Genomic DNA, 18,067 nt, shown 5'->3' with positions numbered 1-18,067 from the left:
ATAGTCCGTCTTTTTCTTTGTTACTTTTGGTGGGCAAAGCTTATCTCTTTCATCATAAGATTCAAAATCGTTTTAGCTATATCTACACCTAATGTGGGTAATCATATTTTAAAATTCTGGACCATAAAATTAAGTTATGTAGTTTTCCATAATGTTACTTAACTCAGCTTTGCCGGCTAGATGAACTTGTTGATCCGTTTATCACCTAAGTTCTATACCCAGTCGAGTAAAAGTTAATCCAATCAAATATAATTGATATGGTTAAAATTATAATACGATCTAGTTTATTTTTTTGAGAAAAAAATAATTTTGAAACAACATGAACATAATCTAGATTAATTCACTGAATTTATATCGGTTTTTATAACTATCATAAATAAGAAATCATTTCACAGGATTAAATCTAGAGAGGGTGTGAAAGGAGGGATGAAAAATCATAGCAGAAATGGAGTCCAGCCATGTGGGAAACCCTAGTCCAAAAAGGCCAGGCAAAGTACATGGATTCTAATAAAGAAAGTCCACAATACAAAAGAAGAAAAGTAAAAAGACCAATTCTACGTAGTTAACTGGCTCCATATGTCAACTGACGACCCTCAAACATAGTTGGCCTCTCTTGATGATGAAATTGCTAATCATAATTAATAATCAAATCAAATCAATCAAGTTGCTTTTCTCTTGCCCCACCTAATTATTGCCAGCCAACAATACAGCACTGTTTCTCGAATGGATCTCATGCATGTTTATCAAAGTCAAAACCCCTTGAGAGGGCCGAATAAATCTTCAAGGAGAAAATAACTTGAGTCAAAACCCACTCATCATTTGAGCCCTCGTCATCTGCTAATTTAGTGGGATTGGATCTCTGTGAGGTGCCAAATTGTTCTTCTTCTTGTTTTCTTAAGAGAAAAATAGGACACCCTTTCCACTAATGTAATATGGAGACAAGATTTAGAATATCTTTCTACCTTCAATAATATTTTATTTTTCGAGACTGATAATTCATGTATTGATGGAAAATGGTGAGGAATTTTATCATGCTCAGATTATAATAACTAAATATTCAGAGCTGTTTGTTTATATATATATACATATATATGGTCAATCACGTTATAAAATATGATTTATTATGTAAAAAAATTAAAAAATAATATATTTTGCGGCCAACCATCTTTTAAAATGTGATTGGACGCATGGACAAACACACATTTACATTATAGGGGAGAGAGAAAGAAAATTATGTGTGATTCCATAAAAAAAAAATATCTCTTTTATTATTATTTTATTATTTTCTTGTTTTCTTTTAAATATTTAGTGTTTATGGTGCGAGCATTAATAAAATTTCTCGGAAAGGGTCTACTTTCATGGAACATAGAGGAAAAGAGAGAATCAAAGCTCTAAAAATTTAAAACCATTGATAGAATTATTTGCAGAGAATTTAGAAAGGGAAACCTGCTTGATTACTTTAGCACTTGACAGACAAAACTTATCATGAACATCACTTAATGTTGCTTGTAATTAAATTAATCATGGAATTCTTGAAAATGAGAGGGTGTTTGGAATTACATTTATTTTACCAACTCTCACGAATTAAATCTATTTACATTTTATCCGCGCCTTTAAAGTAAAAAAAAAATTTAGGTTTAAAAATATATTTAAAAGTATGATTATGGTTATTTTTTAAAATATTTTTATTTAAAAAAATATATTCATAACATTTTTAATTTTTTAAAAATTATTTTTAAAATCAGTATATCAAAATAATTTGAAGAAATTAAAAATATATTAATTTTTAAAAAAATATTTTTAATATTTTTAAAATTCTTTTACAACGCATTGCCATTATAATTCTTTTATTACAAGGAGAACACTGTCAATTTCTCCATCTGCAGAAACTCGTAGCCTTTCTTTCAAATTCAACAACCAAGGTTAAATAATAATAATAATAATAATAATTCAACAAGCAAGATTAATTTCTCCATCTATTTTAACATTTTTTAATCTAGTTTTAGCCATCAAAATATATTAAATTCAATTGACAATAAAAAACCTATCTTTGAAAAAAAGCTAGGAAAAAAACCTAATTGGAAAGGGTTTTTTTTTTATAACCTAAATTACATCGAATGATTAGGACATGAAAATTGTCATCATTATTAAAAAGAGAGACACTTTGCTTGAAAAAAATCACCTCAACACTCACTGGCAAACACACAAACCCCGCGCTCTCTCTCTAGCATCTCTCTCTCCCTCTCTCGCTCTCCTCTTTATCTCTCTAGATTTCTCTTCCAATCATAGCACACAAACTTGTAAGGTTCTTTTTTTTTTTTTCCTTCACCAAATAATTCTATCTTCTTCTTGGTTCTTTCAAGAATAAAAATTGAATCTTTGTCATAGTTTTTAACGAAAAACCTTGTGTTTTTGTTTCAGAAATGGAGAGGTAATTAATAGATCAAATCTTGTCAATGCTGGATCTGTTGAGACCTCTTCATGTTTCAACTGTGAGTGTTCTTTCTTTTCTAGGTTTGTTTTTTAATGTTCTTGTTTTTCATTTTTCTTATGTACATTTTGTGTTTGTGTAATTAAAGTTGTGTTTTTTAGCTCAAGTGGGTGACCCTTTATGTTTTTTTTTTTTTTTTTTGTATTTTGGGACTCAAGTTTGGTTCTTGATGGAAAACAAGGAAGACTCATTTCTTGAGATTTGAGTAATACTGAATAGTTTGATGAGACTTTGTAGAAGAAGTTTAGTGGGTTTGTTTTGATGGAAGATAATGTAGACCCATTTTTTGAGATTTGCACATTCTGGGTTTAGTTATTGGATTTTTTTATATCTGGGTTTTTGAGGAAAAAACTAGATAATATAGTGGAGAATTGGGGTGGTTGATAAATTGTGAACTAGAATCTTGCTTGTTTGGAATTATGGAAATGAGGTTTTGGCATGAGTTCTTTTTTTTATCTCTTGTAAAATAAAGACTGAGGCTTGGATGAGCTATTTTAGTTGTCTTGTAGGTGCATTATTTTGTACTGAATTGATTTAGAGAATTTAGAATTTAGTTCAGATGCCTGTGTGATAGTGTGAAGTAGATGGCATTTTTCTCGAAAGTTTTTGTTTTTCTTTTCACGGTTCAAAGATCCTGGAAAAGCTGGTCCTTTATAGTTGATTTTAGTGTTTATTGAACTAAATTGTCATGTAAGGGTTTAATGATTCAGTCACATGTGCATCTTTAATTTGCTTAATGAAGATTGAATAGGGTTTTGGCACTGGGGTTGTGGAAAGTGTTGACACATAAATTGTCATGAGCCAGGACAATATATCGAGGATGAGACCTCCTCTTGTTCCACTTGCGACATTGATTGGGCGTGAGCTTAGGAATGAGAAGATTGAGAAACCTTTTGTGAAGTATGGACAAGCTGCTTTAGCAAAGAAAGGCGAGGATTACTTTCTCATAAAACCTGACTGCCAGAGGGTTCCTGGGGATCTGTCGACATCATTCTCTGTGTTTGCGGTACTCCCTTTTTTTTCTTACATGTTATTTACCTCCTCATCCAAGAGATGATTCTGCATGTTCTGAGAGAATCAAGTAGAAGAGAAGGAAAGGATCAAATAATTTACAATTCTAACAAGAAAAGTGAATCACCCTCTTTTCTCCTTCTGTCCCAAATAGTGGGAGACTATTGATTTGAATCTTTAATTTTTTCCCTTTTTGTTTTTCTACCTTACTCCGTGATTTAGTTGACCCTATGTAAATTAGGAGCAACTTTGAAACCCACAGAAATTCATAAATTTGGTTTTGTTGATGATCCATAGGAATTCTTAGTATCCATTTTATTAGCAGATCTTTGACGGACATAATGGGGTATCAGCCGCCATCTTTGTGAAGGAGAAGTTATTGGATAACGTCTTGAGTGCAATTCCTCAAGATATCACTAGAGAAGAGTGGCTTCAAGCACTTCCTCAAGCACTAGTTGCTGGATTTGTGAAAACTGACATAGAATTCCAGCAGAAAGGTATGGATCTGTATCCCTTCGGTTGTAGTTTTATTTTTCTTTGTTGCATCTTGTATTTATTTTCTCTGTGCATTTCTGTGGGCACAGACTAATCTTTCAGTTTGATACAAATGACAGGGGAGACTTCTGGGACAACTGTGACATTTGTTGTAATTGATGAGTGGACTGTGACTGTTGCTTCCGTGGGGGATTCACGATGCATATTGGACAGCCAGGGGGGTGTGGTTTCTCTTTTGACAGTTGATCACAGGCTGGAAGAAAATGTTGAAGAGAGAGAAAGAGTAACTGCAAGTGGGGGTGAAGTAGGAAGGCTAAATGTTTTTGGAGGCAACGAGGTATAGTGCTCTTTTTTATATGTCACCTAGGACTTGTTCAGATGTGTATTTTATGCTCCTCTCCTTCCCTCACGTTTTTTTTTCTTTAATCTTATTTGTCCAATCTCTCAATGGTTTGTAGGTTGGTCCCTTGCGTTGTTGGCCTGGTGGATTATGTCTTTCTAGATCAATAGGTGACACGGATGTTGGAGAGTTCATTGTTCCAATACCTCATGTCAAGCAAGTGAAAGTGAGTCTATTTTCTAATTTTGATTTGTTTTCTGCTTTTTTTAATTAATTTTGAAGCTCAGGAATTTATTTTCTGGTTATTTAGCTTTCAAATGCTGGAGGAAGACTTGTTATTGCTTCCGATGGTATCTGGGATGCTTTATCTTCTGATATGGCTGCCAAGTCATGTAGGGGTTTGCCTGCAGAGATTGCTGCAAAGTTGGTTGTTAAGGTGACATCTAGCATACACTTGCTTCTTGCATGCATGCAACAGTGCTTCTATTGCTTTATTGCTAATACTTGTTTGTTGTTTCTCTTTAGGAGGCGTTGAGGTCAAGGGGGCTGAAGGATGATACAACATGCCTTGTTGTTGATATCATCCCATCCGACATTCCTGTCTTGCCTGCAATACCGAGGAAGAAGCATAATATGTTCAGTTCGCTTTTTGGAAAGAAAGCGCTGAGTTCTGTGAGCAAATCAACGAAAAAGCTTTCTGCTGTTGGTGTGGTTGAGGAACTGTTTGAAGAGGGTTCTGCTATTCTTGCAGAACGGTATGCTGATTGTAAAATTCATTTTTTATTATTTTTCACAAATAGTATATGCAAAACCATTGAGTATGATATCAGAGGCAAACTCTACCCGTAATGGTCTTCTGCTTACCTATCTTCTTATTCAGTGATCATGATAACTGATTTTCTTTCTTTTTTTTCCTTTTTTTTTTCGCTTATATAATGAACTAATAAGTGAAAGAGGGAATAAGGAGTTTAGAAGCTCTGCCTCTTGAAATGTAGTTTTAATTTGTTGTTATTTTTTTTTAATGAAAATGCAGATTAAGTAAGTATTTCCCTGCGAACGCAAATTCTGGGCTATGCAGATGTGCTGTTTGCCAAGTGGATCAAACCCCTGGTGACAGTTTATCAGTAAACTCGGGCTCATTCTTCTCACCTGGATCAAAGCCACGGGAAGGCCCCTTCCTCTGCAGTAACTGTCAGAAAAAGAAAGATGCCATGGAAGGCAAAAGGTCGAGCAGACCCACTGTGATGACATAGCAATTTATCTGGAAACAGAGTAAATATTTGACATATTTTTGCTGGCAGTATGAGCATGCTTGGTTTTATTTTCCAGTACTGATTGGAATAGATGTGTAAGAAATGAGGTAGAAATACAGGGAGTAGGTGTTTTTGTCTTTCAATTGTTTGTATTGATTTCTTGTTTGTGCTCGGCTTTTACTGACTGACCGAAGACAGAGATGCTGTCTAATAGATATGTTTGTGATAGTTTGATTGCTAATTTGTAAGTAAAAATGAAGGTTGCATAGTTAAATGTTCTGTTGCAGCATCTTCTTCGCATCCACTTCGAAATTTACTCCCTCGTGCATTATTTACTTCTGATACAATGTAACAGAACAACAAGCTATATACAAGATCGTTTCTATGTATGAGGTTCAATGTTGTTTACAGTTAGGAGTTTCAATGTTTTTGTCAAATTGTTTGGTTTTAAGGGATGATAAACAACTTTTTCTATTTTCTCCTGGGAGCAGCTTCCACTGATATGGATATATGGTTATGGTACTTCTATTTCCTTTGAAAAAAGATCAAAATAACCGGAAATGTGGCTCTACATGTTTTGCTCTAAAGTGTTTGCATCACAGACTGAAATTTTTTATTTGAGATATTGGTCAAGAAAAATCTATAACTTGTAGCTTTTCTTGAATTAATTTTTTTTAAACTGCACCAGATAACCAATGCAAATCTTTCCAAGTGTATTTGCAACTGTAGAGCGTGAGGCAAAGAATTTTCAGGGTCTGTTGTGTGGTTCCAGAAGAGGCATTGAACAAGGTTGTTTCCATGAATCTGTGTGGGAATGATCGGCAAAAAAGTAAACTTAAACTCAGTAGATTTATCTTTCAAAGATCCATGGACTTAATTCTCTGGCTTGAATGGTTCTTTTTCTGGCACCCATCAAAAGGCCTATAGTTCCCTTGGATTGAGCTCCTCACGCAAGCCTAGGTCTTTTGTGATGATTTCTACCTCCATGAAACAATGAAAATTAAATCACAAATATAATTTAATTCTTCATAAAAAATATCTAAAAATATTTTTAATTGTGGGGGTTAAAATAAAATGGTTCAAGAAGTATGGGAGATTAGGTTTTAAAGATTCCATGACCTATACTATAACCTAATCTATTCCCAAAAAACAATAAAAAATTCCAACCATTTCACAAGATTGCCTTTGAAAACCTAGCTTTTTACCCCATGCCACTCAATGCTTCATCTAATAATCAAATATAAAGAAGCTTCATGTCATTCATCTCTCAACCCTCAAAACATATTCATATTTAATCCTAGTTATTAAACCACATGTGACTTGGAATCACAATAATTTTGTTTTTTTAATTTTTTTTATCAAGCATGTTTTATGTTTCTATTTTAAAAAATACCCAATTTAACCAATTTTATATAAACAAACAATATTTTTTTCAATGAGTATATAATTTAATAGATGAGAAAATGAGACATCTGAATAATATGATTAAGATGGTATAGAGAACTATTAATATCATAACTTGAAAGAAAAGAAATGAAATAATTAAGTTGTTAAGTATCTATAAAATATTTTTAAATTCTATATTCATGAGGTCTAGGATTCAACACTTCTAATACACACTTGTAAAGGGTGATGGACCTTAAGTTCAAAGGTTAGGGACACGCCTACCAAAGGTGCTGGGGTATTTGTCCTTGGTTAGCAAAAGATTACAAAAATAAATTAGTTTTATATTGATTTTTGCTGCACAAATTTTGTAAAGCCAAAGGTTAAAGCTTTTAATTACAGCTATCCAATGCTTGCTAATTCTATTATTCATAAAAGAAAAAAAATTGTTGTCGAAATGTAAAATGAGCATACAGATACTAAGACCTTTATTTTTTCATGAGAAAATCAATATTTGTTTTTGAGGAATTACAATATATTAGAGTAATTGTTTTTTTTTTGTTAAGAAAATGATTAATTTAATATCAAAAGGATAAAAAAGTTTCTTGTAACAATGTCAAATGGGCATGAGATGTACACTTTGGGAGGCTGTCCAAAATAGTGCCTAAAGGTGTCGTCAATCATGCCACTAGTGAGAAAAATCAGTAGCACAGATTTGTGCAGCTTTTAATTCTTTAAGAGAAAATTGACAGCGAAGATTGTTAACGAATATGGACTGGATGATAGACTGTCCAAGCCAAGTAAAGAAACTCGTCAAGGGGATAGGCTAACGAGAATTGGGGCTATCGCATAATTCAACAGTGCAAACATTAACAGCCTGCATGCAGATTTTACATTGTGTTGTGCAATGTAATGGCTAGTGCAAATCATAGGTTCGACTTGGCACGAGCTGAAACTTGGACGAAGGATTGTCCAAGGGATACAAGTGACTCAATAGCTGATGTAACAAGAATTAGCAGTTGGGGTTGCCAGGTAGATAACTAGAGAACATGGATGAAGTGGCAATATCACGAGGGCAGAATGTGGGAGCATAACTAGGGCGCTCTTCAAGTTATTGAGATCATGGGATCATGAGAGAGTAACTGTCCTATCACTTGCTAAAAAATAGGTCATTAAGATCATGCAGAAAAAAGTGTTCCACTATGTTCTAAAAAATAAAGTTAATGGGTGTGCCTTGTAGCTAATATACCTGGCTATAAATAATTATTGCAACTCTTGGTTGTGTAGAGGATACATAGGGAGAAAATAACGTGTATAAGTTTGGTTATGTAGCATGCGATTTCTGTACATAGCACACACTCTTGTTGTGTAATCCTTTATTGATAAGATAAATAAAGGTTAAAAGTTTTTCTTGTATTTTCGATGTGCTTGGCTTTGTGTTGTGCAATCTGCTTATGTATTCCTCTTGTCTTCTAACTTGAAAAGGTGGGGAAAACCTTTCGGGTGAGGGAAACATTTAGTTACTAGGAAAACACAAGTGATATTGACAAGGGAAGGCTGATTTTAAAGAAGGGTTAGGTTGTTGCTTTATTCATGGAGTGAAAAATTACCTCGTGACACTTCTGTCAGTACTTATATTTTTTTTTTGACATATTAGGTTTTTTTTTATCCATTGAAATTTCCTGTTATTTTAATATATATATATATATTCTCATTTCAATAAATAATTTTCTTACAAGAGATGGTGAGTCTTTCTATTTCTATGAACTCATCATTAGTCTATTTATTTATTAGTTCTTAATTATGATGGATATTTTCATGGAATGTTGATAGTGATTATGAAATTTATTTTCACTTGATTTGATAGTAAAAAAGCCAACTATTCTCTCCTTTTTTTCTCTCTATAAAATACTCGAAATTTCTTCATAATACTATGACTCAACAAAGACATATATTACCCGTATAAAAAAAACATTTTTTTTTATAATTATAATATTAGAATAAAACTTCGATATAAATATTAGATCCTTTTATAATTTACATCCATAGTATTTTTTTTCATTTGTTTTTCATTTAATAAAAGTCTAGGATATGAGATTATTTGTCGGTGGAACAATGATAAATCTGAAGCTTTTTTAAATCATTAATTTTTCATTATTATTTTTTAAATAGAATTAATTAAAGGAGCTTCTCAGTAGTAAAAACAGGAAAAGGAGCACAGATTGATTCATTATTAGCAAAATATAGAAGGAACAAGCACACACGTGCGAGTAACAGAAGGAACAGCAGATGAGGACATGGGCTGTAATTAAAGTAGGCATAACAAGCAATAACATAGACTATATATCATATAGTTCAGAAGCTTGCACCACAAGTAGTCACGTGCTGCCTCCTAGTTTGGAGGCATCCATTGCAGCTCAATTCCATAGTTCCATTTATCAACGGGATCCACAGGTTTGATGTCCACAACAGAAGTATAAGCTGTGCACCCTCCAACTCTAATCCTAATCCTATGCGAAGTCATTGATGCGTCTTTCAAGTAGTGGCAGCAAAGAGTTCCTTTGCACCCACTCCCCTCTTCTATCTCCTCGTACTGCCTACAATAGCTGGTCGACGAACAATTCAATGGTGACAGAAGAATGTTATCAGAACAGTTGAATAACATAACAGTGTTGCGAACGGATATGTTGAATGGCAAGTTCTCGTCAAGCCCTAATCCTCCTACGGCAAGATCAGAGGAATAGCATGTGTCTTTCCCTATTAGGGGAGGGCGTATGACAAGTTTATAAGCACTAGGATTGATACTGAGAATCCTGTAGTATAGTCCTTGAGCTGACAGGAACTCTAGAGCACCATTGTTGCAATAGATTCTGTACATAGGGTTTCCACAATTATCACTTGTGCTAAGTGGGTAAGGGACTAGCATGTTGCCACATTTAGGGCAAGCATCAAGGGCTGGCACATGAGATTGTAAAGTAAGCAAAAAGGCTACAAGAAACATCATCTTGACTCTCGAGTTCAGAAACATAAGAGGAAAAGACCAAGTGAAGCAAGGAGCCTAACAGCTAGATGCCTTAAATAGACAAATCCACGCCGAAGTAACTCCTTGGTGAGCCATGAAGCCAATTAACTACGGCTAAATTAATTAAATCATGCTCTAAGATACGGAAAACATAAACAAAAATGAATTCTGATAGAAGTGCGGTTTCCCTTAGTGCAATATCATGCAATCTGGGGCCTGCACACATGGCAGATTCTCTGCTACCTTGCCAAATAAATGCAATTAAATAGTCATGAAGTTTTTATGACCTCCATGAACTTTGAAGCTGATTAGTTGAAGTTACAATGTGCCGACCGATAGAATCTGAGACAAATATATAAACCCCAACTGATTCGTCAGGTCACTCAATCATTGAGCTATCAGATTAGCCTAACTGACCAGAAAACTGAGGATTAATCAACAATGTGACTCGTAGTTTCGATAAATGAGAAGTTTGGCAAAAAGAGCAATCATATGATTCGACGACACAACAATAATTAATGACTAAAGGACATGTGCTCACATGTCAAGAAGGGCTAGAACTTCACTGCAGGGTATTGCTGATCGGTAGTATAATGCAGTTAAGGATTAGCCTAACTGACCAGAAAACTGAGGATTAATCAACATGTGACTCGCAGTTTCGATAAATGAGAAGTTTGGCAAAGAGAGCAATCATGATTCGATGATACAACAAATATTAATGACTATAAGGACAGGTGTTCACATGTCAAGAAGTGCTAGAACCTCACTGCAGAGTATTGCTAATCGGTATTAAAATGCAGTAACGGGGGCCATGAAGTCAGCATTATACCATAAATCTAGTAATAACAAACATAATAGGTCAGCAAATGAAAAACTGAAACTTTCGATATAATGATCAAAACACTGTAAAAGGGTGCACGCTAAGTTATTCAGCAAGTTGGTTTTGCCTCCATAATCTCATCTGTTGCGTAATAGGATTCCTTTTGATGGTTTTCAAATGAATTCTATGGTGAGCATGCGTCAAGGAGACAATGCAACAAAAAGGGCAATCCCACTTTCCTTGTTTAGAATTATCATAGGCCATTTCCCTTCGAGGGGCTCCCATTTCCTCGAGTGGATTATATTAAATGATAAAAGTTCTCTGGGTTGAATAAGGACAAACTGACAAAAGTTAGCATGTCATCTTAATATAACACCGTTAGGTCATTAATCTAACATAAAAAGGACAGCTGTCGAGCTATGATTACCTTGTACAACAAAAACTCCTAATGAGCAAGTAGATCTACGAGCTTTGAACAAATGTAGAGTCTATGGTAAACATTATAGACACGTGTCATCACTGATGACTTTTTGAATAGCTTCATAAAGTTACAATATAGAAATAACATTAATTCTCTTAGATAATAAAAAGTATTTTGAGATAAAACTGGGGCCAGCTGAACCCAACCCAACTAAGACCCCTGAGGTGTCAAGTATTGTACTTAAATCAGTGTTTTATAGTCATCATCCATTCTAACCATGTCAACAAATTAACAGAAAATACACGATAAATCAGTGCAGATTAAAAAAGAAAAACCTCAAGTTTAATTGCATGTAAATAATTCAGCCCTAGACAAATAGATATGGTGAATGAATAACTTGTATGTTACATGTTTCTAATTGTTATAGAGATTATTTTTTAAATATTTTTACTTGAAAATATTTTTTTTATTTTTTAAAATTTATTTTTAATATTAATATATCAAAATAATTTAAAAATACAAAAAAATTATTTAAAACTTTGGAAACAAACTTTTTGAAATACGATTACATAGAAATGTCAAACACCATGCTCAGACAGCACTATTCACCGGTGCAGTAGTTAGTACTGACATGCAGACTGTTCCAGTATTAAATGACTCAGAAAAAAAAGGAAGCGACAACAAACAGGCAAGATCAAGTAGAATAACGCAGTGAAATGGTACCGCCAAGTCTTAAGTTACTGAGGAAGAGTCTTTAGCAATTTCTCTGAAATGCCAGATATTTGATTGACAAAACACACTTCGCAGTCAAAATAGATTCTAAAACTTCAATATGTTTTAGGCCGTACTCAATTGCAACAAACATTTCATTGCTAATAGATTTTTCATGCATACAAACTACATTGCATTGCATTGTCTGAAATGCCAATCCATGATGCATATTGGCCTGCCAAGAACAAACATATTGTCCTTGCAGTATCTTCAAATCTGCACTTGAATCTTAACAGTTGGTTTGCCTAATCAAAGGGTCGAAGTGTACCAGTTGTGCTTTTATGACCTTAATGCAACCTGAATGATTTTGAGAAATCCTTCTTTCTGTATCTAAAAGACTGAAGCTAGCTTATTAAGCAGTCAAATAGGGGTGTAACAATAAAGATCATTAAAAAACTTAAAAATGAAACTTTTTTTTCCCAGCAGTTGATATCAACAGATGCATACACAAAATTTAAGAAGCTCAACAAAACAGTTTAGGAATAAGACCGTTCCAAAAGTTCCTAAATTAGGGTGACTATATAAATTTGCTTAGAGTAGTATACATGATATTTCTTTTTCTTCGTTTTTGAGGGAAGTTTGTACATGATATTTCAAAGATAGATCAATTTGGGACTTGAGCTGGCGATTTCAGGATGACCAATTGTCTTTCTTTCAATTTTACAAGGTCCCTATCACTTCGTCACAACAATTCTAATATCAAGCAACCTTTGACAACGGATAAATGCACCTAGACATGCTGTTAAATGCACCTAGACACCACAAATGTACAGTACAAAAAGCAGAGTTATTCACAATCAAATGACATAATCAATAAGGATAAAGAATGGTAAAATTCAGTACAATATCAATCTCATTGATACCATGATTCTCATATAAAACAAATATAAAATCCCATCAATCAAATAACCTCTACAATAAAAAAAAATGTATACACCACCACCGCCCACCCACCCTCATCCACACACACTCACACAGAATTTAGGAAAAAAGGGTACACAAAACAAGTCAAGGATAGACATAAGAACCAAAAGCTATTTGTCTGGGCCTGTCACATTCAGCCTACCTGGAACCATAGTTCTTACAAAAGTTAGGGGAAACAGCTACTCTTGCTTTTTAGGGAAGATTAACACGAAATATCAAGTGAATTTCAGCTAAACAATCCCTCTCCTGCAAATAAGGATGCAGGTGTTAATGGCATCTCCTCAAGGAAAAATTGATGAAAGTTAGATAGGCAATTCTATCACTCAAAGATGACTACAAAGTAAAAACTAATCGCATGTCCATGATGAAAATATCATATCCCAGTTAACAGTAAAAAATAAATCACTCAATACTATATCATGACCATGTCATCATTAGAAAGTGGCAGGGAGAGGAGAACTTACTCAGATCCTCAAAGGAAATATTATTGATGTTTTCTCCACTCCTTATAAAGCGAATCTTTCCTGCAGAGGTTAAATTGCAAGGCGTTGAAAATGAGGACTATTCAGTGTACTAACTTGTACTTATACGCCAAAACCAAAATTTCTAGTCAAATATATCTATATCCCCCCCCAACCCAAAACCTCAACACCAGGTTGAGTTCAAGGCCATTCACACAACTACATCAGATGCTGTGATCTTGATAGACATTTACACTCATCTCCACGTCCTCATGCAATCATTTTTATAAGTTAAGGTTTGTTTGTAAAAGAAAAGGACACCACTTGGTCAGAAAGCCCACAGTTGTGGTAACCAAATAATCTTTCTATCCTCCCAATTCATCCTGATAACATAGCAAAATAGCAACAAGCTGTATTGAACTAAAACAAAATGTAACATGATGATCAGAAAAAAGACAATAGAGCAGTATTTAACCCCATGAGGCTCAATGCCGCACAATGGTGCCAGATACTTTTTAATAGCATATCATTTGAGTTTGTCACTACTATCATAGAGGGATTTCTGTCTAATGTTTTTGGGTCTTGAGTCAACTTCATACAATCAACAGAAATCATTTATCTTCAATCTAAAGCTGAAAAGTCTACTAATTTCCAAGCAGCATTGAAACTTAAGCAACACTGCCATATATTATTATTACATGAGGCAGGATGATACCAAAAGGAATAAACCAAAACCTCTTTGAACTCTGTAGTAATAATGATAACAACAATGGGTGGGAGAATGTGTGTGTGTGTGGGTGGGCTGTGTGTGGGGGGGGGGGATTAGAAGTAGACATACCATCACGACGAACACAAATCTCAGGAATGTTTTTAACTTCACCGCTAATGCTGTCATTGTAAACTCTAATTTCAATGTCTCCCTCAACATAAACTGAAGAGCTGAACCAAAGATCCATTTGTGAGACAAAAAAAAAAACAATTTAGAGGAAATTTAGCTTGTTTTCTCTATCCAATTGGGAGTTCTATAAAGATTAAATATATACTTTTTGGCAAGTTGTTGAACAGCATAAGCCCCAAGTGAATCATTATGCACAGCTATTCGATGCCACTGAGCAGGTTTCGGCAAGTCTTTTGATCCTATAATTCTTTGGTCAAACATGCCCCCTGTTCCAACAGTAAAGATGGTTACAGTCCTCCCATTTCGCAAGATCTTCTGCACAGGGGCTTGTCCCACTTTTCCACAAATAATTGCCTGTAAAAACAATACTATGAGTTAATTATACTTTTCCTTAATTGAAAATAAAAAAGAAAAACGAACACCATAGAAGATTAACCGCATTGAAATTTTAAGATGATCTTTATTATTTAATATTTATATCAAAACACCTCAAAATAAATCAAGCCAAACGGAAAAGCTGCGAATTTCAAGATTAAGCATCATTATGATTTCTTCTCTAACCAATTCTTTTATCCAAGTAAAAAGAAAGAAAAGATGAGATAGCATTAAAACCATCAAAGCAAGCTGAAATGCTCCTCATGTTTCATATGCAACACTTCACAGAATTCCAACCACACGAGCATTTCCAATATGAAACACAGCCATCATCGAACAAAGTTGCAACATTGTCATTTGATGCAATGATTAGCGATCATGGGTCCAGTTTTCAGTGACAGCACATCAAAAATATCAAATTCTACTTTTCCAATGCTACTTAAAACACAGAGAAAACCATTCCATTTACAAGAGACATCCAACCAAACCAGGACAACCTTCAGTCACTCATTAAACACTTAAAAAAAAAACGTACCCTGTGCACACCGCGAAACTCCCATCCTTTTCTAGGATCCACACCTTGGAACCGTGACTCGCGCCTATCGCCAAGAAAATCATCAAACTCCTCTTCCACTTTATCATTCTTCCCCTCTTCATTGTCACTGTTAAATGACACAGTTGAGTAACAACTCCTCAAGCTTCTTTGCAAACCTACCCCTACAATGACACACAAAATCAATTCAAACAATTCACTCACACACATGCCTTTCAATATTTCCACAAATATGCACTTTACAAACACTTTCACTAATTTCCCTTAACTGTTTGATAAAATTCTTCTAAGAACAAGAATTTCAAAAGCACCACATTCAACCACATAAAGTTCTTTGAAGTGGGTTTTGCACAAAACCCAAAATCCCAATTGCATAATAAACAAAAAATATTGCACCTTAGCAAGTATAATACATAGCATGCTCATACACGCACTCACGCAGAGACACGAACTTATACATAAAAAGAGAGAGTGGGAAACCTAGCGAATAGGTGGGCATGATAACAGGAGAAGGGACTCTTAAAAGCTTAGCAAATCTAAGAACAAGGGAACTCATTGATTTCAGCGAAAGGAATCAGTGAGAAGTTTTCGTTTGAATGAAAATATAAGCTTTGAAAATGAAAGGAGAGGTTTTAGAAGGGGAGAAGAAGGGTTTTACCTTAGAGAGAGGAAGACTCAATTTCGGGTTAACCCGTTTTCTTTAATGGATTAGGTGGTCCCCAAGAGCAGACGACATGCCGTTTCTACCCAACTATTATGGTCGTCACACTTTTTCTTTTTCTTTTTCTTTTTTTCCTTCTATTCATTTCATGATATTGTTTGGAGTTCAGAGGAATATATGATGGATCTTTGTGATTTCCCATGTATTGAATTCACTGTTTCTAATTGTGGATTGGTTCTGCCATTGTCAAGTAACATTAAGAAATGATTTACTGTGATTTTGAACGTGGATATTCTGTTTTCTTGTTTTCAGTCAAGCAACCCTTGGTGTTGCCCTTATCAAAGGAAACTTGCAATATGTATTTCACGTATCAGATTCTTTAATATTTTGTTGCCCTTCTTTCTTGCATGCAGGCAGGCACCATAGTCCTGTACTGCTCCTTGAGGAATTCGTTTCTTTGTGATCTATTGGTCGACACATTTATCACTCATCGGAGTAGAAAGAATGGTTGATATTGAACACATCTCTAATGATGTTCTCATTGAAATGCTCAGCTGATTGTCAACGAGTGTGCAAAAAATGGGGAGCCTTTAACTTCAACTCTATCTTTTGCCCAACAGCAACTGAAGAACTAGCTGCTCCTGGAATTATTGAATCGTGTGACTTTTACAGAGGAGTCTTGCTGTCTTTACATTGATGAGGGGCCTAGGATTAACGCAAACAGTCAAACTTTAACGCGACTAGTTAACTAAATCCTTGTACACCCCCTTTAAGTCAAATAAGCAAGGTACCGCACGCTGACTGCAACTGCTTGATTGTTCGGCTCTATGCTCTCGCAACGGGTTAGTGTTGTTCAAAGCACTTGAGCCAGGAGTCGAGTATTTTGTCTGCAATCCACTCTACCAGGAAAGAATCACTCTCGCAACACCACCGAGAAATGCCTTTGTTTGTGGATTCTTCTTCCGTGATTTGAAAGTGGATTATAGTGTTCTATTTGTATTTGAAGACTATGAATGTTATCGTGTTAGAGAATAATTTCTTAAGATTTTATCTAATAATTTAAATTTTTAATTTAAAATGATTATTTTATATAATATTAGAATAACTAAGTAATTATACGTTTAAATCTTTTCATTCCTATATATATAATAAAAATTAAGTATAAAATAATATATGATATCCCTATATATATAATAAAAATTAAACATAAAATAATATATGTTATGCAAGTTTTAAGTTAAAAAACTTTTACTTGAAAAAATATATTAAAAAATAATATAAATTATATTTTAAAATTTTATTTAATAACTTAAATTTTTAAATTAAAATAATTATTTAACATACTGGTACATGATGTTCAGTCTGATGATGTCGGAGACAACCTGCAAGTTTTTTTTATTGCCATATTTTCTCCACTGCTGCTGTTGATGGGAAACTTCACTCAATAGTTCATCATTGGTGTCCAAACCTGCTTTTCAGAACTGTCAACCAAAAAGCAGAGGATTTGTTGATCACCCTTGTCATAACTCGATTTTAAGGTTTAACATGCTAACGGAGGAGTTCGATATCATCTGCTGCGCGACTGCTGTTTGCACAAAAGTGATGACTTCCTAAATTTGGAAATAGAAGAAATGCATCTCCTAAAAATTGATGAAGAACGTTTCAACTACATTCCTCATACACCGAGCCTCATTTCTTGGAGAAAGTTTCAGTAATTAGGATGAAGATTTTGCTGGAAGCGTGTTGGTGGATGGTTTTCAACGTTCCTGTTGATCTGTGATGTTTGCAGGCATCTCGAATACAAAGGGATGACTGATTTGTGAATATACAGCGTATCTTGTCATTTCCAATTGAGATAGTGCATCTCTTTAGGTGGCCTGTGCAAGTCATGAACTCCATCCCAGTTGCATCTTATCTATTTCTAATGTCTTTTCTATGTGATGTAAATAGACAGCTAGTTTCACTACAGGTTATACAGAGTTGAGATGAAAGAATCAGAAAATTTGATGTGAAAAGACAATAAGACCTGCTATGCAATTAAACTTGATATTTTCCTTTTCTAATCTAAACTGGTTTATCGGGTATCTTCTGTTTATTTTCTAGCATGGTTAGAATGAATAATGACTACAGAATACTAATTTAAGTAATATTTGAAGCGGGGGGCGGGGGCGGGGGCGGGGGCGGCCGG

General features: G+C 34.5%; 3 protein-coding genes across 5 annotated transcripts; 1 reads left to right on the top strand and 2 right to left on the bottom strand.

The window, feature by feature from the left end:
• Positions 1 to 2,175: 2,175 nt before the first annotated feature.
• LOC105125132 (probable protein phosphatase 2C 5) lies at positions 2,176 to 5,977 on the top strand. 3 transcript variants are annotated; one of them, XM_011025435.1, is made up of 9 exons: positions 2,176 to 2,300; positions 2,422 to 2,492; positions 3,297 to 3,497; positions 3,828 to 3,999; positions 4,117 to 4,334; positions 4,456 to 4,563; positions 4,648 to 4,773; positions 4,863 to 5,092; positions 5,371 to 5,977. In XM_011025435.1, exons 2-9 carry the CDS (start codon positions 2,457 to 2,459, stop codon positions 5,588 to 5,590), a joined length of 1,311 nt encoding a protein of 436 aa, XP_011023737.1. In that variant the 5' UTR covers positions 2,176 to 2,300; positions 2,422 to 2,456; the 3' UTR covers positions 5,591 to 5,977. The 3 variants fall into 3 exon arrangements, with proteins under 3 accessions (XP_011023737.1, XP_011023736.1, XP_011023738.1); XM_011025434.1 differs by having other exon boundaries at positions 3,825 to 3,999; XM_011025436.1 differs by lacking the exon at positions 2,176 to 2,300 and having other exon boundaries at positions 3,234 to 3,497; positions 3,825 to 3,999.
• A 3,217-nt stretch (positions 5,978 to 9,194) lies between these two features.
• LOC105125131 (wall-associated receptor kinase-like 20) lies at positions 9,195 to 10,197 on the bottom strand. The gene has a single exon (XM_011025433.1). It carries the CDS (start codon positions 9,999 to 10,001, stop codon positions 9,366 to 9,368), a length of 636 nt encoding a protein of 211 aa, XP_011023735.1. The 5' UTR covers positions 10,002 to 10,197; the 3' UTR covers positions 9,195 to 9,365.
• Positions 10,198 to 12,834: 2,637 nt separating this feature from the next.
• MTSSB (mitochondrially targeted single-stranded DNA binding protein) lies at positions 12,835 to 15,894 on the bottom strand. The gene is made up of 6 exons (XM_011025432.1): positions 15,699 to 15,894; positions 15,201 to 15,382; positions 14,436 to 14,644; positions 14,231 to 14,331; positions 13,396 to 13,455; positions 12,835 to 13,177 (listed from the first exon to the last, which is right to left on the bottom strand). Exons 1-6 carry the CDS (start codon positions 15,772 to 15,774, stop codon positions 13,158 to 13,160), a joined length of 648 nt encoding a protein of 215 aa, XP_011023734.1. The 5' UTR covers positions 15,775 to 15,894; the 3' UTR covers positions 12,835 to 13,157.
• Positions 15,895 to 18,067: the final 2,173 nt, after the last annotated feature.

This window comes from Populus euphratica, unplaced genomic scaffold (genome assembly GCF_000495115.2).
Source record: "Populus euphratica unplaced genomic scaffold, PopEup_1.0 scaffold28.1, whole genome shotgun sequence".
In the NCBI taxonomy this organism is placed as follows: domain Eukaryota; kingdom Viridiplantae; phylum Streptophyta; class Magnoliopsida; order Malpighiales; family Salicaceae; genus Populus; species Populus euphratica.
This window is presented reverse-complemented; position numbering and strand designations above follow the sequence as displayed.